This window comes from Ranitomeya imitator, chromosome 1, assembly GCF_032444005.1.
Source record: "Ranitomeya imitator isolate aRanImi1 chromosome 1, aRanImi1.pri, whole genome shotgun sequence".
Taxonomy (NCBI): domain Eukaryota; kingdom Metazoa; phylum Chordata; class Amphibia; order Anura; family Dendrobatidae; genus Ranitomeya; species Ranitomeya imitator.
Genome location: NC_091282.1, coordinates 954,627,313 through 954,650,789, shown reverse-complemented (window position 1 = coordinate 954,650,789; position 23,477 = coordinate 954,627,313). Strand labels below are relative to the sequence as shown.

At 42.8% G+C, this 23,477-nt stretch overlaps 1 protein-coding gene across 1 annotated transcript in view; it reads left to right on the top strand.

The window, feature by feature from the left end:
* The window catches only part of DKK2 (dickkopf WNT signaling pathway inhibitor 2), a 253,508-nt gene that overhangs the window by 205,375 nt on the left and 24,656 nt on the right, over nucleotides 1-23,477 (top strand). The window contains exon 2 of the mRNA XM_069743724.1: nucleotides 11,156-11,306. Within this exon, the coding sequence (XP_069599825.1) occupies nucleotides 11,156-11,306 (151 nt within the window). The remainder of the gene's footprint in view (nucleotides 1-11,155; nucleotides 11,307-23,477) is intronic.

The following is a 23,477-nucleotide window of genomic DNA, read 5'->3' as shown; positions in this document are numbered from 1 at the left end:
CTTACCACCTTGTCATGCACATAACAGCATGGCAAGCACTGGATGTTTGAGTTTCCCATTCAATAACTAAAACTGTGTGACATTACTAAAGACACAGTGCTAGGAAATCTCCAAGTGTTGTACAAATATTTTCTGGTGCTATTGGAGTATCTTAAATTTATTTGCCACAAATCAAATTTTTGGGGGCAAAAATTATCTACACCTTGTGAATTTGAATTTCAAAAGATTTATTCATTACAACTATACCACACTGAAATGTAGAAGTCCAATCACAAAATGCATACAAATAACAATGAAAATATATGACTTTATTTATCGTGCACTGATCCTGATTAGCAGCCATATTATTGTCCATGAAGTCAATGAACATAATGTAAAATGGATCACAGCAATTCTCTTGTAAAATAAAGAGGTACGTTTTCTAACCTTTTATAAAAATCTCAGTAATTCCTTTATTATGAACACAAATAAAAATAGGTACTTTCATAAATCTCCAGGTCTGCAATAATGATACAGTTAGGTCCATATATATTTGGACAGAGACAACATTTTTCTAATTTTGGTTATAGACATTACCACAATGAATTTTAAACAAAACAATTCTGGTGCAGTTGAAGTTCAGACTTTCAGCTTTCATTTGAGGGTATCCACATTAAAATTGGATGAAGGGTTTAGGAATTTCAGCTCCTTAACATGTGCCACCCTGTTTTAAAAGGGACCAAAAGTAATTGGACAGATTCAATAATTTTAAATAAAATATTCATTTTTAGTACTTGGTTGGCAACCTTTGTTGGCAATGACTGCCTGAAGTCTTGAACTCATGGACATCACCAGACGCTGTGTTTCCTCCTTTTTGATGCTCTGCCAGGCCTTCACTACGGTGGTTTTCAGTTGCTGTTTGTTTGTGGGCCTTTCTGTCTGAAGTTTAGGCTTTAACAAGTGAAATGCATGCTCAATTGGGTTGAGATCAGATGACTGACTTGGCCATTCAAAAATATTCCACTTCTTTGCTTTAATAAACTCCTGGATTGCTTTGGCTTTATGTTTTGGGTCATTGTCCATCTGTAGTATGAAACGGCGACCAATCAGTTTGGCTGCATTTGGCTGGATCTGAGCACACAGTATGGCTCTGAATACCTCAGAATTCATTTGGCTGCTTCTGTCCTGTGTCACATCATCAATAAACACTAGTGACCCAGTGCCACTGGCAGCCATGCATGCACAAGCTATCACAGTGCCTCCGCCGTGTTTTACAGATGATGTGGTGTGCTTTGGATCATGAGCTGGACCACGCCTTCGCCATACTTTTCTCTTTCCATCATTCTGGTAGAGGTTGATCTTGGCTTCATCTGTCCAAAGAATGTTCTTCCAGAACTGTGCAGGCTTTTTTAGATGCTTTTTAGCAAAGTCCAGTCAAGTCTTTTTATTCTTGATGCTTATGTGTGGCTTGCACCGTGCAGTGAACCCTCTGTATTTACTTTCATGCAGTCTTCTCTTTATGGTAGATTTGGATATTGATACGCCGACCTCCTGCAGAGTGTTGGTCACTTGGTTACTTGTTGTGAAGGGGTTTCTCTTCACCATGGAGATAATTCTGCGATCATCCACCACTGTTGTCTTCCGTGGGCGCCCAGGTCTTTTTGCATTGATGAGTTCACCAGTGCTTTCTTTCTTTCTCAGGATGTACCAAACTGTAGATTTTGCCACTCCTAATATTGTAGCAATTTCTCGGAAGGTTTTTTTTATGTTTTCGCAGCGTAAGGATGACTTGTTTCACCTGCATGGAGAGCTCCTTTGACAGCATGTTTACTTCACAGCAAAACCTTCCAAATGCAAGCACCACACCTCAAATCAACTCCAGACCTTTTATCTAATTAATTGAGAATGACATAGCGAAGGGATTGCCCACACCTGTCCATGAAATAGCCTTGGAGTCAATTGTCCAATTACTTTTGGTCACTTTAAAAACAGGGTGGCACATGTTAAGGAGCTGAAACTCCTAAACCCTTCATCCAATTTTAATGTGGATACCCTCAAATGAAAGCTGAAAGTCTGATCTTCAACTGCATCTGAATTGTTTTGTTTAAAATTCATTGTGGTAATGTCTATAACCAAAATTAGAAAAATGTTGTCTCTGTCCAAATATATATGGACCTAACTGTAGTTCCTTATTCCATTGCCAGTCTTTATTTACAAAGTAAAAGAAACATTTTCCAGCTTCTACTAATCAATAATTAGTAAAAAAAAATGACCAGTGCTCAGTGAGACTCAGATGGCATAGGAGTGCTATCCATTTTCATTATGGATTCATTCACTTGAATGGGCGATTTTTGCTGGAAATCAGATCAAGAAAAAAAATCTTACTTTTTTATTTTGCAGAGGTTCGCTCACAGAAACAAGACATATGAATATGTCTATAAATTACAATATGTTGATATTCTATACATGAAAACACTAAAAAATGTGAAACATGGATGCCTGAATGATGCCTTGTTGTATTGCTTTATAAAATAATATACGATTATTATTATTATTATTATTTATTATTTATTGTTATAGCGCCATTTATTCCATGGCGCTTTACATGTGAGGAGGGGTATGCATAATAAAAACAAGTACAATAATCTTAAACAACACAAGTCATAACATGTGAAATCCTGATTAACTACTTCTGAACTTGCAATAGCCAATTAAAGGTGCAAGCAGTCTCCATTCTTCTGTGCAGTGATGTTCTAAATATGCAATTGTGCATATGATTTATTACTTCCTCTGCCTTCTCTATTGCAGCAGACAGAGCGCTAAACAAGCGCTCCTTATACAGTAATAGGAAGTCGTGTTGGCATTTCCTACTCCGGACCCTGTGCTCATTTGACCACTGTGTCTAGGGAAGTAGGAAAGGAGCAGGACCTCATGCATACTAGGAGATCCACTCTGATATGTTGCCAGGAGACTGCATTCCCACTGTAACTGGAGCAAATTTTTAGGTGTCGAGTTCCCGCCGCTGCACAGGAGGAATCTTGAACCATGTCCTCTGCAGTCTCCCATTCTTCCCCAGCCACAGTGGAGTCTGCTGAGCAGACGTTGGTCCAAGCGTCAGGCTCAAGCTGATACTGTGCATCTGGTTACAGCTGCTGTCCCAGGTTCAGCCTTTGTAACCAGAATTGATCAGCAGGGAGCAGACGTTCCAGGGACTGCCCTGCTTTTCGTCTACTGAGCATGCCCGTGGGACAACCTCTCATTGGAGGTCAGAGGTCACATGCTCAGGTCCTGTAGCAGCTCCGATTGGACCACTGGGAAGGTCCCGGGAGGCTACATCTATAAAAGGCTTGCATGGCCGCTCGGCCATGTGCTAGTATAAACCTGAATGGTGTGTGTGAGCTTGTGTGATTGCATCTGGTGGATGCTCCTTAATGTTCCCCTTCCCTCCGGTTGTTGCTTGAGCATCAGGGTGAGTGGAGCTAAGATACAGTGCCAGTCAGTGGCTAAGCCTCCACCACACACTAGGTCAGCGTCGGTAAGGCGTATGCAAGCGGGACGCTGCACGCACTCTGTGTGCTATTGCTTTCCTTTAGCAGTTTGCAGTTGCATCTGCATTAAAGGGAACCTGTCACCCCGTTTTTTCAGATTGAGATATAAATACTGTTAAATAGGGCCTGCGCTGTGCGTTACTATAGTGTATGTAGTGTACCCTGATTCCCCACCTATGCTGAGAAATACATTACCAAAGTCTCCATTTTCGCCTGTCAATCAGGCTGGTCTGGTCAGGTGGGCGTGGTGACATCGCTCTTTTCTTCCCCAGCTTTCCGTTGGTGGCGTAGTGGTGTGCGCATGTCGCAGTGATGAATCCACTGCGCGCACGTGAAGAAGCAGCGCGCGATCTGCGCTATTACCCCCTGTCATCGGTGGGGGCGGCCATCTTCCTGGGGCCGCGCGTGCGCAGATGGAGTGCTCTGCTGCACGGGGCTTCAGGAAAATGGCCGCGGGATGCCGCGCGTGCGCATTAGAGATCGCGGTGGCCATTTCCCAAAGCCGAGTTTGCATCTCGGCTTTGGGAAAATGGCCGCCGCGATCTCTAATGCACACGTGCGGCATCCCGCGGCCATTTTCCTGAAGCTTCGTGCAGCAGAGCACTCCATCTGCGCACGCGCGGCCCCAGGAAGATGGCCGCCCCCACCGATGACAGGGGGTAATAGCGCAGATCGCTCGCTGCTTCTTCACGTGCGCGCAGTGGATTCGTCACTGCGACATGCGCACACCACTACGCCACCAACGGAAAGCTGGGGAAGAAAAGAGCGATGTCACCACGCCCACCTGACCAGACCAGCCTGATTGGCAGGCGAAAACGGCGACTTTGGTAATGTATTTCTCAGCATAGGTGGGGAATCAGGGTACACTACATACACTATAGTAACGCACAGCGCAGGCCCTATTTAACAGTATTTATATCTCAATCTGAAAAAACGGGGTGACAGGTTCCCTTTAATTATTTGAGCACAATTCCTTTGTCAGAGTAGGGTGGGAATTCCCGCTTGATCCCAGCATCTGTCTCCAGGCATCCTCAGGGGCGGGCTCAAAAGCCACTGAGTGACAGAGCGGGTTCAACCACCAGTGCAGCGTTAGGGATCCCACTAGCATCTACACTGCTGTGCACTGTGTCGGCTAACAGAGTACAGCATTCTATTGAGCTCTGTGAAGCAACAGGGTTCGCGTCTGTTCACATCGGATGACGTTAACCCGCGTGTACTTTGGGCTAATACCGCCATAGAGTGCCGCCATTACTCAGCAGCAGGTACCATCATCTCTGCATGGTGGACACGGGCTGCGAACGCACCTTTTTTCCATACTTATATTTATTTGGTGCGTTCTGCCAATCCTAACACTAATAAACCATAGCTAGTTACAAGGGAAATCAGATTTTTTCTTTTCCAAAAGGATTTAAATATTGAAATGTGGGGGCAAAGTTCTTTTACAATATGTAAAATAAATCAAAAATAAATAAAAAGCGTATAAAAATTAAGTAAATAAAAAAGCTACTACCAATCCAACTTGCTGTTACTTGCCCCATACTTCTCAAAATAAAACTATATATCCCAAATATAAAAATAATTGTTACAAAAAGGCAAACACAATTAGAAATGTATTTCAGTGGTCCTTTTGTAGTCATAAAAAAAAATTAAAAAATGGGAAAAACAGACATGCATCTCATTTATTTTTTCTACTGATATTGACCAATAATGGCAAAAAAAAAGTGAGAGTTGGTATCACAATGATAGAAAAATGAAGACCCATGTATCACAAAAAAAAATGCAAATATTATTTGAATATCAGAACTAGAAAAAAATGTACAGCTGTTTAAACCGCATGTGCAAAAAATGTGCCTAGTCAGGAACTGGGATAAATAGCCTGGTCTTGAATTGGTTAACAATGCCATAGTAATCAAGAAGTTCTAGAAAGAGTTGTAAGTGTAATATTCTTGCTGTAAATAGTTGGATAAAGGTCAAGGTCGTTTCTTCATATATAGCTCTTTTGCTAGTTAAACTGATGCATTATAGCTTATTTAAGGTTTTACTTCTTGTATTGTTATAGATTACTATGTTATAGTTTCCATATGTCACAGGCGTATATTCCCATTGTTAAATGCCTATACCCTAACAATGTTTAGTCAATCTGACATCATGTCACTGCCATCAAGTAAATCTTCTTACTATACTAATCAATAATGTGCCTAGCAAATTAGATGAGTAAAAGAAGTCGGGCAAAATCAAAGATATTCTTTAACACTTTTTTTGACATCTATCATCCTTTGCTGCATTACAGCATCATTCGGTAACTATTTACAGCTGTAAAGAGATGAATCCCGGAACAGCTGCAAGTAATGTGTGAAGAAACAGGTATATATTTGAAGAATATGAACACAAAGCTTAAAAGTAGCGTCTCGGCTACATAAACCCTGGCAGATGTGGGAAAAGTGAATAGCAACATAATCAATAAACGTCAAAATTGATATTTAAAAAAAATATTTCAATAAAGGAAAAAAAAGCACAATATATAAATATGTGTGTGTGTATTTTTGTGGGTACGTGTGAATAAATTATGTAAAGTTATTTTAATCAATTAGCAAAGTGAAAAGTAAATAAGCAAAAAGACGGAGGTTGTTCCAAACTAGTGATGAGTGAATATACTCGTTACTCGAGATTTCTCGTGCACGCTCGGGTGTCCTCCGAGTATTTTTTAGTGCTCGGAGATTTAGTTTTCATCGCCTCAGCAGGATGATTTACATCTGTTAGCCAGCATAAGTACATGTGGGGGTTGCCTGCTTGCTAGGGAATCCCCACATGTAATCAAGCTGGCTAAGAGATGTAAATCATTCAGCCGAGGTGAGGAAAACTAAATCTCCGAGCACTAAAAAATACTCGGAGGACCCCCGAGCGTGCTAGTAACGAGTATATTCGCTCATCACTATTCCATACATCTTGGAGAACTAATCACAGGTCTCTTATGGATGTACTTCAGTGCAAATCTTCAATTAATTCCAGACAGACTCGATAATGCTGAGATTACAGCTCTGTGGGGCCATTTTCCAGGACTCCTTGCCCTTATTTATATTGAAAATAGTTTTAATTTCATTATCTCTATGTTTGGGGTCCTTGACCTGCCTGCAGACAATCTTAGCTGATGACACTGCTGTACATCTTCCGATTTCAAAAGGAAGTCAGCATGATGTGTCTTTCGTCTGCTGCACTTAGTTTCTTTGGCTGACCACTGCATCTATGGATTATCAGGTTTTCCCATTTCTTGGTGCTCCTTTAAACAGCAATATTTGGGGGAGACTTTGCACAGAAGGTATAACTACCTTGTGTCTTGTTGCTGTGCTCAGTCTCTCAGTCTTGACCAGTAACATGAAACTGTCTTCCACAACTTCACCTTTGTAGTTTATCTGTTCCTCACCCAGCTTTAACCCCTTCACGCTGCAGCCCATTTTAATTTTTGCATTTCTGTTTTTTGCCACCTTTCTTCCCAGAGCCATAACTATTTTTCATTTTTCTGTCAATATGGCCGTCTGGGGGGCTTGCAGGACTTTTGAATGACACCATTACCTTTACCATATATAATGTAATAGAAAATGGGAAAAAAAAATTACAAGTGTGGCCAAATTGCAACAAAATTCAATTCCACAATCTTTTTTTTTTTTTCTTTTACCATGTTCATTATGATTCTCCAGCTCATTATGAGGTAATCGGTACAAAACATGTATAGGCTCTTTTTAATTAATTAATTTAAATTGCTTCATTTTCTGAGACCATTTTTCGGAATCTGGCGCTGGGTGAGGGCTTTTCTTTTGCACTCTGAACTTACCTTTTTATTACCATTTGTATATGATCAAATGTTATTGCATTTTAATATTACGGTGACCAAAAAAACTTAATTCTGACATTTTGACTTTTTTTCTAGCTACGCCGTTTACTGATTTACTGATTTTTAATTGGTTTATTTTGAATGGGGTGAAAGGGGGGTGATTTAAACTTTTATATATTTTTTAAATTTTTAAATTTTTTTCTTACTTTACACTTGCTTCAACTAGAAGTTGCTATCATCCGATCGCTTGTGCTACATAAAGCAGGGCATTTCTGTGTAGCAGAAATACTCACTTGCTATGAGCGCCGACTGCTGGGCAGCGCTCATAGCAGTACGGCAGTGACAACCACAGGGGTCATCTGCAGACCCCTGGTTGTCATGCCAGCCCATCGGCGACTCACAGTCATGTGAAAGGGGCAATGAGGGGTGGGATTAGTAACACATTTCCAGCGCAATCATGTTAAGCTAGATGGTGGCCCGATTGTAACGCATCGGGTATTCTAGAATATATATGCATGTATACAGCAGCCACATAGTATATAGCACAGGCCATGTAGTATATAGCAGACAAATACTACGTGGCCTGTGCTATATACTATGTGGCTGCTATATACATACATACATACATATTGTAGAATACCCAATGCGTTAATTCAGGCCACGCAGTATATAACTGTGGCCATGCAGTATATAACACAGCCCACACAGTATATAACACAGCCCACGCACTATATAACACAGCCCACGCAGTATGTAGCAGCCACACAGTATATAACACAGGCGACATAGTATATAACACAGGCCAAACAGTATATAACACTGGCCACGTAATATATAGCACAGCCCAAACAGTATATAACACAGCCCACGTAATATATAGCACAGCCCACGCAGTATATAACACTGGCCACGTAATATATAGCACAGCCCACGCAGTATATAACACTGGTCACATAGTATATAGCAGCCATGTGGTATATAACACAGCCCACATAGTATATAGCAGTGTGGGCACCATATCCCTGTTAAAAAAATATTTAAAATAAAAAATAGTTATATACTCACCTGCCGGGATCCAGCGAAGCTGTGCCAAGACGCACGCGGCTGCCGCCATCTTCCGTTCCCAGGATGCATTGTGAAATTACCCAGATGACTTAGTGGTCTCGCGAGACCGCTAAGTCTTCTGGGTAATTTCGCAATGCATCTCTGGGAACGGAAGCTGGCGGAGGCCCCGGGCGTCTCGGCGGACTATGGAAGGTGAGCATAGCAGGTTTTTTGTTTTTCTATTATTTTTAACATTACAGCTTTTTACTATTGATGCTGCATATGCAGGGAAACAGGGAAACAGGGTTAATAGCAGCGTTAACAGAGTGCGTTACCCGCGGCATAACGCGGTCCATTAACTCTGGCATTAACCCTGTGTGAGTGCTGACTGGGGGGAGTATGGAGCGGGCGCCGAGCACTGACTGGATGAAAGTAGGGAGGGACTAATCGGACTGTGCCCATCGCTGATTGGTCGCGGCAGCCAGGACAGGCAGCTGGCGAGACCAATCAGCGATGTGGGATTTCTGGGACAGACAGACAGACAGAAGTGCCCCTTAGACAATTATATAGTAGATGGCGCTATCAGAGATTGACAGTGGCATTTAACAGGTTAACAGCTGCAGGCGGATCACAAATTCCATTAGTGGCTGTTAGGGGCACATGTCAGCTGTTGAAATCGGCTGACGTGCCAAAAAAGATGTGGGCTCAGAGTTAGGAGAGAGTTTTTTAAGTAAAATGCTCCAACGTTTTAGTGTATTTAGCTTTATTAATCTCTTTCACACTATTGTGGAAAGTCTAAATACTTTGTTCTGTTTCCACAATTGTGCATTTCCTTTTAAGGGTAAGTATAATAGAAGTATTACATGCAGATATTGTCAAATTTTGCCATAATTTACCTTTTGCATTGCATGGACTAGCCATTTTGCAGCATAATCATCATATTTCACTACAGATTTGAGAATCAATACCTTGCACTTTGCTTTTAATTTTCATAAATGTTTTCAAATGCTCCCATGTTACAGTAAATTAGGATGCATAATCATAGCAGTGTCAGAAAGAAGAAAACCAGGTAACACTAGCACATTTGTACAGACCTATAATGAGGTGAAATCAATCTTACAAATCTAATGGAGACAAGAAGAAAAACTAATAAGTGTCTGCTTCTTCTGTGCCCAACTGGCAATTTCTTCTGCTTTACTCCCAATATACTTAAGTGTCAATGCGGAACCTTCCAAGCCAAACTGGCACAGAAGCTGGGTTCCTTGGCAAATAAAGACACAAACACTTTATTAATGTAATGTACAACCTTCAGGAGCCAACAAAAACTGAATGAAACAATTCTACTGTGTAAAAAGTTAAAGTAACTGGAGGAAAAGCTGCAGAGCAATTGATTTAGAGCGCTTGTTCACCGCTGTAGCAATACATTCCTGCTGTTACTGTTAGCTCAGTAAAATCGCTTTTTAACTGGCAGTAACAAAGGCAAGCTGAATAAATTGTACACATAAATGGGCTGTTTTCATGGAATAAATGTGATATAATGCTTTTTGGTACCTAATTCAAAATATTTACCACAGGGCAGGTTCAGCAATGTATTTAAGCCTGAAATACATTGAATATTTTGGTGGCCTGAGTAAGCTTGAGCTTAGGGTTTATGCTTACGTTAAATACTTCTGCAACAGGAAAATCGGCGCTTAAAAAAATGCACATTTTTGCCAAGTGCTTGCATGCATTTTTGAGGTTTTTTCCTGTTCATAAGAATGAGAGAAAAATCCTGCAAAAACGTTGAAAAAATTGACATGTTGCAGATTTCAAACTGCAAAATAAGCAGCGTGTGCATTAGATTTCAGAAATCTAATTAATTTTGCTGGCATACATGTGTAGAAAAAAACACGGTAAAACATATAAATAAATATGCAACATTCAAAAAATATCTGTGTAGATGTGATACCAACATAGGAATATTAAGAAGCAGATTTACTAAAACCGTATTCACTTGTGCCATCTTTTTCACAGTGGCTCATGCTGTTTGTGTTACATGTGGGACATCTTTAGACTGTTTAGTCTAAGACTTCGTCCCCACAGTCAGTAATTGGCAGTGCTTTGGACGCAGCACATGTCTGCTCCGTCCAAAGCGCTGCCAGCTTTCGAACGCCGGTGATTCCGCATGTGTTCATTGAACTGTGCGGAATCACGGCGTCCAACACATTGGACTGGTGATATTTATCTTGTGGAGATGGAGCATCTCCGCAAGATAAATAGACATGCTGCAGTCTGGAAAAACGCGCCTCATGTCCATCTCCGCAGTGAAGCTTTAGGCATCCGTGCACGCATAGTGGACATGGGATTTCTTGAAATCCCATCCACTATGCTGTAACATCTGGCTGCTGAGGGTTGGACGCTGCGGATGTACGCAGCGTCCAGCCCACAGAGTTTTCTGACCGTGGGAACATACCCTAAATTTATACCACCTACTTGTTAGCTTACTCTGTGGCCAAAAATTGTTCATAAGTTTTGACATAATTTTGGCAAACAGTATCACATCTTAAAACAAGCCCCTTTCCTATGAAGCTACTTCCATTCCCGCAAAGTCACACCTTCTTATTGAGTATAACTTTTTTGGTGTGTACTGTGAAATTTCTCTCCAACTCTTAATCCATTTAATGGTAAAAAGGTGGAGCACTACATATACCTTTGGTGTCATAGCCCACCTTAATTTGACATGATTACTGATGATTTTCTTTATGGATTTTTTCAGGCGTATCCCTGTGTTAGTGATAAAGAATGTGAGGTTGGAAGATATTGTTACAGTCCTCACCAAGCTCCTTCCTCATGCATGGTGTGCCGCAGAAAGAAGAAACGTTGTCATAGAGATGGCATGTGCTGTTCCGGGAATCGCTGCAACAATGGTAAGTAGTAGCATGGTTTGGTAGTGGATAAACTTCTTACCTATGTGAACCATTTTATGTCCATTTTCTTCATAAAGGTTACCAGAAAAGTTGGGTAGATGGATTCTTGGGACTCCTGCTAGTGTTCCTGGAATTTAAGGGATTCCTGATCTTCTCATCCAGCAGTCACAGACTATTGACCTGGCAGATGGACCAGAGTCATGTGAATCAATCTACCCAACTCTAGTCATTAGGTATTGGAAAGCTTGTAATTACTTTGTCAAAATATAATTTTTATTATTTATAGTGATGATGTACCAAATAGTCTCATGGTTTATGTAGCTGGCAAGAAAAATAAAATTTCCACTCACTAATTGGCAAAAAAATATATAGACATAACAGATAGCAAGTTATAACAGACATAAAAATAAACAAATCATATAAAACAACACAACCCAACTATGTAGCTTACTATTTGGTGTAAAAAAAAGAAACTATGAGAAACTACAAAGATCTAGACAGGACAGAGAAAATCAAGAATGGGAATAATATTGTCTTTCAGATAATAACTTAATCTCCTTGCGGAGAGTGACATGTTAAGCATGTCGCAAGGTGTCCTCATCTCGACATGCTTAACATGTCATTCTCCGCAAGGAGAAACAATTAGTGTTGAGCATTCCGATACCGCAAGTATCGGGTATCGGCCGATACTTGCGGTATCGGAAATCCGATACCGAGTTCCGATACTTTTGTGGTATCGGGAATCGGTATCAGATCCATATTAATGTGTAAAGTAAAGAATTAAAATAAAAAATATTGATATGCTCACCTCTCCGGAGGCCCCTGGACATCACCGCTGGTAACCGGCAGCCTTCTTTGCTTAAAATGAGCGCGTTTAGAGCCTTCCATGACGTCACAGCTTCTGATTGGTCGCGTGCCGCTCATGTGACCGCCACGCGACCAATCACAAGCCGCGACGTCATTCTCAGGCCCTAAACTCCTCATTCTAGGAATTTAGGACCTGAGAATGATGTCGCGGCTTGTGATTGGTCGCGTTGCGGTCACATGAGCGGCACGTGACCAATCAGAAGCCGTGACATCATGGAAGGCTCTAAACGCGCTCATTTTAAGCAAAGAAGGCTGCCGGTTACCAACGGTGATGTCCAGGGGCCTCCGGAGAGGTAAGTATATCAATATTTTTTATTTTAATTCTTTATTTTACACATTAATATGGATCCCAGGGCCTGAAAGAGAGTTTCCTCTCCTTCAGACCCTGGGAACCATCAGGATACCTTCCAATACTTGGTGTCCCATTGACTTGTATTGGTATCGGGTATCGGTATCGGCGATATCCGATACTTTTCGGGTATCGGCCGATACTATTCGATACCGATACTTTCAAGTATCGGACGGTATCGCTCAACACTAGAAACAATACTTCTTGGATCCCAGTCAGACGCCTCTCACTCAGCCAAACCAGATCTCCACTTTGCACTGATGAGGGGCAGTACCCCGAAACACAGTGTCTGCAAATTAAGATTCTGGTTTGGCTTTTATCCTAAGTCATGTGACAAGGCTCTTTAAAGGGTCAACATTGACTGTTAGGATTGCTACTTCCAATAGGTGGCACTAGAGTTCTAGTCCTCTTCCTCTCTAAAAACAGTAGTGGGTTCTTGAAATGTGAAGATAAAACTTAACTTTTATTTATAATAAAATCTTCAGAAAGTGCAAACATATAGTGCAAACAAAGTGCTTGGTTCAAACAACATCAACCATACGAAAAACACATAAAATGATATCACTGCCGCAATATTAAATCCAATTATCTCATTGATAATGATATCACGTTAGAGGAAATACAGTACTTTGGGATGGTTCACCACAGTCCCCAAAGGGTAACCTATCCTGGTATTGTCATATGATTTACCAACTGTATATCAAACCCTTGGTGGTAAAAGTAATTTAGCACAATATTGATTATATCCCAAATACCATCGTTGACATGACTCATCACAACATAGAAAAATGGAGAACAACTCCTTTAAACCTCCATTTTTAGAGTGTAGTCATAACAATCCTTATGACCTCCATAGGGGTGGCCTTGTCTCTAATCGACAATATGCTCATAGAGGATGTTTCTCCTTAGTCCCAGAAAACCACTGCACATACAGCCAGTAAACAACTATACCGTTTCTATTGCCAGAACCCTTTATGGTAAAGGTTTTAAAACAGCTGTTATGCGTAGTTCAAATATTGATTAAATCGTTTTATACTCATCTGCCATTTCTCGATTACTTTCCCAATTCAATGCAGCCTGCGTTCAAATAGACCCTCTTGCGGCTTTTACAATACATCTGCGTCCTTGCTTTCAGGTCATACTTTGTGAATAGTGCCTCCCAACGCGTTTCATCCAATAAAGAATCATCAGGGGATTATGCCATATTCTTAAATCAAAATGAGCATTTTGCTTAAGTGGCATTCATCTTGCCTTCTTTATATCTACTACTCACCGGCGTTCAAAACCGTGTGTTTCCAGACGCCGGGAGCCGAGTTTCCGGTCTGTTCAAGCACGTGCACCATGCGCTACAACGCGCACATCACTTCCGGATGCTGAGACGCCGGCACACTGTGCCATAACATCACGTCCGGTGAGCGGACACTCCCACAATCGCGCCGCTTCTCATATAGTGATGCGCATAAAGCGCATTAAGTTCGATGAGGTGCAGAATCTGGTTAAGTACTGTATTATAAACCTTTACTCATGTCTCCTCATCTTGTAATACAGCAGGGGAAATGTCTTTACCCCGAGCCCAAAAATCAGTATGTGCAGGCTTACCTATGCATGTTTTCAATGTTATACCCCCATGGATCGAGGAATATTAAGAGCTTCAAATCAGAGTCCAAATCACTCAAAAATACTAAAACGGACTAAATTACAGAAAATTAGAAAAATATCCATAATGATAGTTTTGTTCTCATACTTAATGACACAGCGGACCCTACCTGTGCAGGAATGATAGAAAAGGGAGTGCAGCTACCATGATCCCTGGAAAGCCCTCCCTAACTTAACTCCTACCTATCGCAGAGGTTGGCACCCTAATCCTGCACAGCGGCGCCCCCACTCAACAGCGGCTGTCCCTGTAATACGTCTGGCCTACTACACCCTATCTCTATAGGAAGGAAGAAAAGCTCAGCTGGTCATTCAGACCCTGCGGTGTTATTGTTTGGAGGCGAAAGATCCATTTACTCTCTCTTTGCAGAATGCTTTTGTCCCAGTCACCACCCCTCTGAGGCTGGTACACTCTATCAATCCCCATAAAGTTTACAATTTTCAGATTACCATGATGTACCCTGTTGATATGACTTGCTACCGGAGTATCTCTTTTATTTACCGTATCTTGACATTTCAAGAACCTGCTACTGTTTATAGGAATTATTTGGTTTTTGTTGAAATTGGAGTTTAGCTATTAACATCCTCTTCCTCTCTGAAGAGACAATTTGGATATCTTAAGAATTCATGAAAGTAAATACCGTATATACTCGAGTATAAGCCGAGATTTTCAGCCCAAATTTTTGGCACAGCTATGGGGCAATAATGAACGGTGCAGAGCACTATATGGCACAGCTATGGGGAAATATGAACGGCGCAGAGCACTATATGGCACAGCTTTGGGGAAATATGAACGGTGCAGAGCACTATATGGCACAGCTATGGGACAATAATGAACGGTGCAGAGCACTATATGGCACAGCTATGGGACAATAATGAACGGTGCAGAGCACTATATGGCACAGCTATGGGGCAAGAATGAACGGTGCAGAGCACTATATGGCACAGCTATGGGGCAATAATGAACGGTGCAGAGCACTATATGGCACAGCTATGGGGCAATAATGAACAGTGCAGAGCACTATATGGGGCACAGCTATGGGGAAATAATGAACATGCAGAGCACTATATGGCACAGCTATGGGGAAATAATGAACGGTGCAGAGCACTATATGGCACAACTATGGGGAAATAATGATTTATTTTTATTTTTGAAATTCACAGGTAAATGCTGCATTTCCACCCTAGGCTTATACTCGAGTCAATAAGTTTTCCCAGTTTTTTTTGACAAAATTAGGGGGGTCGGCTTATACTCGGGTCGGCTTATACTCGAGTATATACGGTAAGTCCTGTATAACTTTATACTGAACTTGATGGTAAGCCAATTACCGTATTTTTCAGATTATAAGATGCACTTTTGTTCCCCCAAATTTTGGCGGAAAGTGGGGGGTGCGTCTTATAATCTGAATCTGTGTGATGTGCTGTGCTGTAGAGGAGGGGGGCAGCTCTAGAATGGTGTCAGGGGGCTGGAGTGGGCTGGCTGCCCGCTGCAGAGACAGCAGGAGGTCCTGTGCTCCCGCACATTAGCCTCATGTAATATTCACTGCACCTGCTGTCCATCACCTCAGAGCTGAAGCACACCGAGTTGGTTGAAAGGGGAGCAGTGCATATTACATGTGCCTGCACTCCCCCTCCTCCCATCATGAATATGCACCCCTGCAGGCACACACATAGCCCCCCAATCACTACATGCCCTCCTGCAGGCACACACATGGCCCCACCAGTCACTACATGCCCCCCTGCAGGCACACACATGGCCCCCCCAGTCACTACATGCCCCCCTGCAAGCAGACACATGGCCCCAGTCACTACATGCCCCCTGCAGGCACGCACATGATAAAATAACAAACACTTAACTCACCTTCTGATGATGGCTCCATGCTCCCAGTTCTCCCATGGCTCTTACTGTGTCTGTGCCGACATCTGATCATGTGATCGGCACAGCACAGTGATGTCATCACTGTGTGCCCAAGGTCTCGTGATATGATGCCTGGGAAACAGGAAGTGCAACCGAGGAGCTAGGAGCAGGGAGCCATCATCAGAAGGTGAGTTAAGGTTGTTATTTTATCATGTGCCTGCCAGCAGGGGGGCATGTAGTGACTGGGGGGCATGTGTGTGCCTGCAGGGGGGCGTGTAGTGACTGAGGGCTATGTGTGTGCCTGCAGGGGGGCATGTAGTGACTGGGGGCCATGTGTGTGCCTGCAGGGGGGCATGTAGTGACGGGGGGCTATGTGCATGCCATATAGAGAGAGGGGGGCATGTGCATGCCAGCAGGGGGGCTTATAGTTACGGGGAGCCTTTTGTGAATTCTGCTCTTGGGCTCCCTCCGGTGGTTATGAGTAGAGTTGAGTGACCTTGACCTTTTTAGAGTCGAGCCGGGTTTCGCGAAACCCGACTATCTCAAAAGTCGGGTCGAGTGAAATCGGCCGATTATGACGTAAAGTCGGGATCGACCGAAACACGAAACCCAATGCAAGTCAATGGGGCAGCATAGTCGGCAGTGAGTGGGGGCCAGGAAAACACCTAGAGTGCCCATTTTAATGTCAAAACCATCCATTCTTCTTAATGAAGCTTGTCAAGCGTAATTTACCTTATAATAATTGGAAGGCATTTGAAATTGGGGGTCATTTGGCTAAAGTTGTGTGGGGTAGGGCTGGTTCAAGTAATTAGTGGGCCCAGGAAATCTGGACCACGTCACGGCAGTGGAGCAGGGAGAGGTAAGTATTTCAACTTTGCAAGTGCTGTGATCCTGAGCAAGCAGGGGGGGCCCACTTGTTGGCATTGGCACTGGCACAGGGCCCCTCAAAGTACAGCGGTGTGTTTGCACGGCGGGGGCGCCTCCCACCGGCAGCAACACTTTTGCGTACTATGAGAGGCCCTGTGCCAGTGACGTCGCCAACTAGTATTCCTCCCCCCACCTGATGAAGGAACCTGCACTTTCATCTGCACCTTCCTCTTTGTCCCCGTGTAAGGTGGTATGGTATGCGGGAAGAGCAACCTGACTTTCAGCAGGGTCACAATGTTGTTGTGTAGCATGCACGGGGAATGTTGCGTTATGGGTCAATGTACCAGCAGACTCATCTATCACTGGCTGGGCAATGGGCACGATGAAGTGGAAACACAGATATAGGCCCAAAGAATAAAGTGGGCTAAATGCAGTTCAAAATTGGTAACACAGGAATAACCAGGGGGCATTGCAGTGGAGGACAACTGGAATGAGAGGCTGACACAGAGAGTAGGGCCAAATCAGTAAGTAGTCGAAATGCAGTTCAAAATTGGCAACCGTAGTAAACAGGCGGCACAGCTTTGTTCAGTGGAGGAGAACAGCAAGGAGTGGCAGACACCGATAGTAGGCCCCAACCCAACTAGTAGGCCAAATGCAGTCTAACATTAACAACTACTTAACGAGAGCCTGAAAATGCTGAAAATGGAATTTCAGGACAGGAAACCAGGAGAACAGCAAGGAGTGGCAGACACCGATAGTAGGCCCCAAACCAACTAGTACGCCAAATGCAGTTGTTCCATTTAACCACAATTTAATGAGAGCCTGAAGATAGAAGCTCAGGAAAGGCAACCTGGGGAACACCTTGGAGTGTAACACACCATCTCTCTCCACCCCATACCCATTTTGTAGGCCTAATGCAGTGTACTTTTCTACAACTACTAAACGAGAGTCGGAAGACCGAAGCAATGGCAAGGAAACCTGGGGAACACCTTGGAGTGTAACACACCATCTCTCTCCACCCCATACCCAATTTGTAGGCCTAATGCAGTGTAGTTTCCAAGAACTACTAAACGAGAGCATGAAGATCGAAGCTCAGGAAAGGCAACCTGGGGAACACCTTGGAGTGTAACACACCCTCTCTCTACACCCCATACCCAATTTGAAGGCCTAATGCAGCGTAGTTTCCAACAACTACTAAACGAGAGCCGGAAGATCGAAGCTCAGGAAAGGCAACCTGGGGAACACCTTGGAGTGGAACACACCATCTCTCTACACCCCATACCCAATTTGAAGGCCTAATGCAGCGTAGTTTCCAACAACTACTAAACGAGAGCCGGAAGATCGAAGCTCAGGAAAGGCAACCTGGGGAACACCTTGGAGTGTAACACAACGTCTCTCTACACCACGGAAGGGCTGATTCTTAGGAAGGAAGGCTGTTGGAAATAAGCATTGCGCGTCCGAGGGTGATTATATTCTTATTAGGTATATACTCACCCTCGGACGCGCCCTGCTTCTTTATTTGGAATGAATGTTTATTTGCAATGTGGTGTTGACTTTCTCTATTATTTTGGTAATTAATGATTTTATTATTTTCATTGTTTTGCATCTTCTCGGCAATAATATAAAGAAGACGCGACAGGACAACACTCGGTGGATGCCATATGTGTGTTTTCAATTTAAAAAACCTTTCAGTTAACTACTTGCAGGAGAAAGTAATTGTAGCTGGTGGCCATTTTTAGTACTGTACCAGATTTTAGTTGTGTGTTTGTTTTTAATGTTAAAATGTCTGCATTTGATATCTCACCAGTATTTTCTTTTTTATAAGCAAAATACTTTTTTTTTATTTTATGATGTTGGTTCAAGGGGTACACGGGCAGCAGTAGACAGATCAGTGGAGGCCTAGTGGAAGGAGGGACCGCAGACAGGCTTCGAAGCCCTAACATAATAAATTGGGCTGCCTGTAGGCAATTTAAAATTGGTTCCAGGGGAACACGGGCAGCAGTAGACAGGTCAGTGGAGGCCTAGAGGAAGGAGGGACCGCAGATGTGCCAATGTTTCCCCCATACCAAATTTGTAGGCCTAATGCAGTGTAGTTTCCAACAACTACTAAACGAGAGCCGGAATATTGAAGCTCAGGAAAGGCAACCTGGGGAACACCTTGGAGTGTAACACACCCTCTCTCTACACCCCATACCCAATTTGAAGGCCTAATGCAGTGTAGTTTCCAAGAACTACTAAACGAGAGCCGGAAGATCGAAGCTCAGGAAAGGCAACCTGGGGAACACCTTGGAGTGTAACACAACGTCTCTCTACACCACGGAAGGGCTGATTCTTAGGAAGGAAGGCTGTTGGAAATAAGCATTGCGCGTCCGAGGGTGATTATATTCTTATTAGGTATATACTCACCCTCGGACGCGCCCTGCTTCTTTATTTGGAATGAATGTTTATTTGCAATGTGGTGTTGACTTTCTCTATTATTTTGGTAATTAATGATTTTATTATTTTCATTGTTTTGCATCTTCTCGGCAATAATATAAAGAAGACGCGACAGGACAACACTCGGTGGATGCCATATGTGTGTTTTCAATTTAAAAAACCTTTCAGTTAACTACTTGCAGGAGAAAGTAATTGTAGCTGGTGGCCATTTTTAGTACTGTACCAGATTTTAGTTGTGTGTTTGTTTTTAATGTTAAAATGTCTGCATTTGATATCTCTCCAGTATTTTCTTTTTTGTAAGCAAAATACTTATTTTTATATTTTCTGATGTTGGTTCCAGGGGTACACGGGCAGCAGTGCCCTGGTCAGTGTAGTAGTAGTTGAAAGAATGGACCGCAGACAGGCATCGAAGGCCTAAAATAAAAAAATTGGGCTGGCTGTAGGCAATTTTAAATTGGTTCCAGGGGTACACGGGCAGCAGTGGTGTGGTCAGTGGAGGCCTAGTGGAAGGAGTGACCGCAGACAGGCATCGAAGGCCTAAAATAATAACACATGGCTGTAGGCAATTTTAAATTGGTTCCAGGGGTACACGGGCAGCAGTGGTGTGGTCAGTGGAGGCCTAGTGGAAGGAGTGACCGCAGACAGGCATCGAAGGCCTAAAATAATAACACATGGCTGTAGGCAATTTTAAATTGGTTCCAGGGGTACACGGGCAGCAGTGGTGTGGTCAGTGGAGGCCTAGTGGAAGGAGTGACCGCAGACAGGCATCGAAGGCCTAAAATAATAACACATGGCTGTAGGCAATTTTAAATTGGTTCCAGGGGTACACGGGCAGCAGTGCCCTGGTCAGTGTAGTAGTAGTTGAAAGAATGGACCGCAGACAGGCATCGAAGGCCTAAAATAAAAAAATTGGGCTGGCTGTAGGCAATTTTAAATTGGTTCCAGGGGTACACGGGCAGCAGTGGTGTGGTCAGTGGAGGCCTAGTGGAAGGAGTGACCGCAGACAGGCATCGAAGGCCTAAAATAATAACACATGGCTGTAGGCAATTTTAAATTGGTTCCAGGGGTATACGGGCAGCAGTGGTGTGGTCAGTGGAGGCCTACTGGAAGGAGTGACCACAGACAGGCATCGAAGGCCTAACATAACAAAAATGTCAATACAATGGTATTGTCAGTGGCAGGCATTGAAGGATGTCAGCGCATAGACTAAACATTGGTGGAGCTGTGAGATAATTTTGCAAGTGGTAGAGCACTGTTTGAGCTGGGGTGGGGGGAAACTGTCTTGTGGCCGGCGGTACAGGCCCAGGGCCCCTCATATTACAACGGTGTGTCTGACGTTGGGTGCGCACCACCACCGCCAGAGACACTTTATTGTACTAGGAGGAACCCAGTGGCAGTGCCGTCGACCAAAAGCGGGCTCACCCACCTCTTCAGACAAACTGCACTCTCACGGGTGCTGTCGCCAAGTGTCGATACCACGGCCCCGTGTGGGGAGTTTGGCCATTTAGTGAGGTGTAAACATGTCGTATGCTGGACAATCAGGTGCAGAAAATTACGAGATTGGAAAAGGCATTCAGAATAGTCCACAGGCAAGACCTTTTCATAGGAAAGCTAGGTGTCAGCCGGGCAAGGTGGGGCAAAAGATTTCGAAATCCAGTTGTGGTTCATTTTAATGATAAGCCAAAACTTGCTCTTGCTGCTCCGGCTTTAAAAGCGGTTTTCCTACTCCCAGAAAAGGGAGCGTTCGAGGCCTTGTGTAGCCAGACGACGAACCTGGCTCCACAGCTCCAGACTTAGGTGCAATATTTTTTTTCCCACGACCAGCTGATGCTCCACCACTACCACTACCCTCATTACCAGCTGACAATGAACGCCCCCGGCCACGACCTCTTCCACCAGACTTCCTCATTGTTTTAAAAACGTTAACAAACGAACGGTATTTGTTGCTGTCACACAACTTACACGGTGAGCTATAACTTCAGTATGATTTAGCTACCCCTTTACAGGTGGGTGAGACCACAACGAAAATCAGCCACAATGTTACACACTCTGTTGTTGTTGGCAACAAATGAGATGGCACACACGCAGGACTGTCACTGAAGCGCAAATGTAAATATTTATCTCCCACTGATTTGTGTTTGTTTTTTTTAAAAGGGAGACTTCAGAAAAAAAAAAAATTTAAAAAAAATTATTTTTTACAGAAGAATTTATAAAACAAATAAAATGAAATGATTGTTTCAGGGAGAATTTAGGAAAAAAAAAAAAAAAAGGCTTTGTAGGGCCCACTGAGTGAGAGAGGACGCACACAGGAGTCAGGAGTGGCACACAAGCCCAGAGGCCAATATTAATCTCCCACTGATTGATTTAGTGATTTTTTTTGGTAGATTTTGGAACCCAAATCAAGCAAAAAAATTAATAGGCTTTCTATGGCCCACAATTGGGGAGAGAGAGAGAGATGGCACACCCAGGAGTCAAGACTGGCACACAAGCAGAAGGGACAATATGAATCTCCCACAGATTTTTTTTTTTTTTTTTTTTCAGGGAGACTTGAGAGAAAAAAAAATACAAAAAAAATGATTTTTTTCAGGAATAATTTAGAAACCAAAGAAAATAAAATGATTGTTTCAGGGAGAATTTAGAAAACAAATAAAACAAAAAATAGGCTTTCTAGGGCCCACTGAGTGACAGATGACGCACACAGGAGTCAGGAGTGGCACACAAGCCCAGAGGCCAATATTAATCTCCCACTGATTGATTTAGTGATTTTTTTCAGGTAGATTTTGGAACCCAAATCAAGCAAAAAAATTAATAGGCTTTCTATGGCCCACTATTTGTGAGAGAGATGGCACGCTCAGGACTGGCACACAAGCCCAGAGGCCAATATTAATCTCCCATTTTTTTTTTTTTCCAGGGAAAATTTATAAACCCAATAAAAAAAATAATAATAAATAGGCTTTCTATGGCCCACTATCTGAGAGAGAGAGATGGCACGCTTAGGACTGGCACACAAGCCCAAAGCCCAATATTAATCTCCCACTGATTGATTTAATGATTTTTTCAGGTAGAATTTAGAACCCAAATCAAGCAAAAAAATTAATAGGCTTTCTATGGCCCACTGAGTGAGAGATGGCACACACAGGAGTAAGGAGTCGCACACAAGCCCTGAGGCCAATATTTTTCTCCCACTGATTGATTGATTGATTTTTTCAGGTAGAATTAGGAACCCAAATCAACCCAAAAAATAAATAGGCTTTCTATGGCCCACTATTTGTGAGAGAGATGGCACGCTCAGGACTGGCACACAAGCCCAGAGGCCAATATTAATCTCCCACTTTTTTTTTTTTTCCAGGGAAAATTTATAAACCCAATAAAAAAAATAATAATAAATAGGCTTTCTATGGCCCACTATCTGAGAGAGAGAGATGGCACGCTTAGGACTGGCACACAAGCCCAAAGGCCAATATTAATCTCCCACTGATTGATTGATTGATTTTTTCAGGTAGAATTATGAACCCAAATCAACCAAAAAAATAAATAGGCTTTCTATGGCCCACTATTTGTGAGAGAGATGGCACGCTCAGGACTGGCACACAAGCCCAGAGGCCAATATTAATCTCCCACTTTTTTTTTTTTTCCAGGGAAAATTTATAAACCCAATAAAATAATAAAAAAATAGGCTTTCTATGGCCCACTATCTGAGAGAGAGAGAGATGGCACGCTTAGGACTGGCACACAAGCCCAAAGGCCAATATTAATCTCCCACTGATTGATTTATTGATTTTTTCAGGTAGAATTTAGAACCCAAATCAAGCAAAAAAATTAATAGGCTTTCTATGGCCCACTGAGTGAGAGATGGCACACACAGGAGTAAGGAGTCGCACACAAGCCCTGAGGCCAATATTTTTCTCCCACTGATTGATGTTGTGATTTTTTCTGGTAGATTTTGGAACCCAAATCAAGCAAAAAAATAAATAGGCTTTCAATGGCCCACTGAGTGAGAGATGACACAGACAGAGATGGCACTCTAGCAGAAATGTCAATCTTAATCTCCCACAAAAAAAAAAAAAAAAAAAAAAGGAACTGTCCTTCAATTACTATCTCCCTGCAGTAATCTCAGCCAGGTATGGCAGGCAGCAATAAG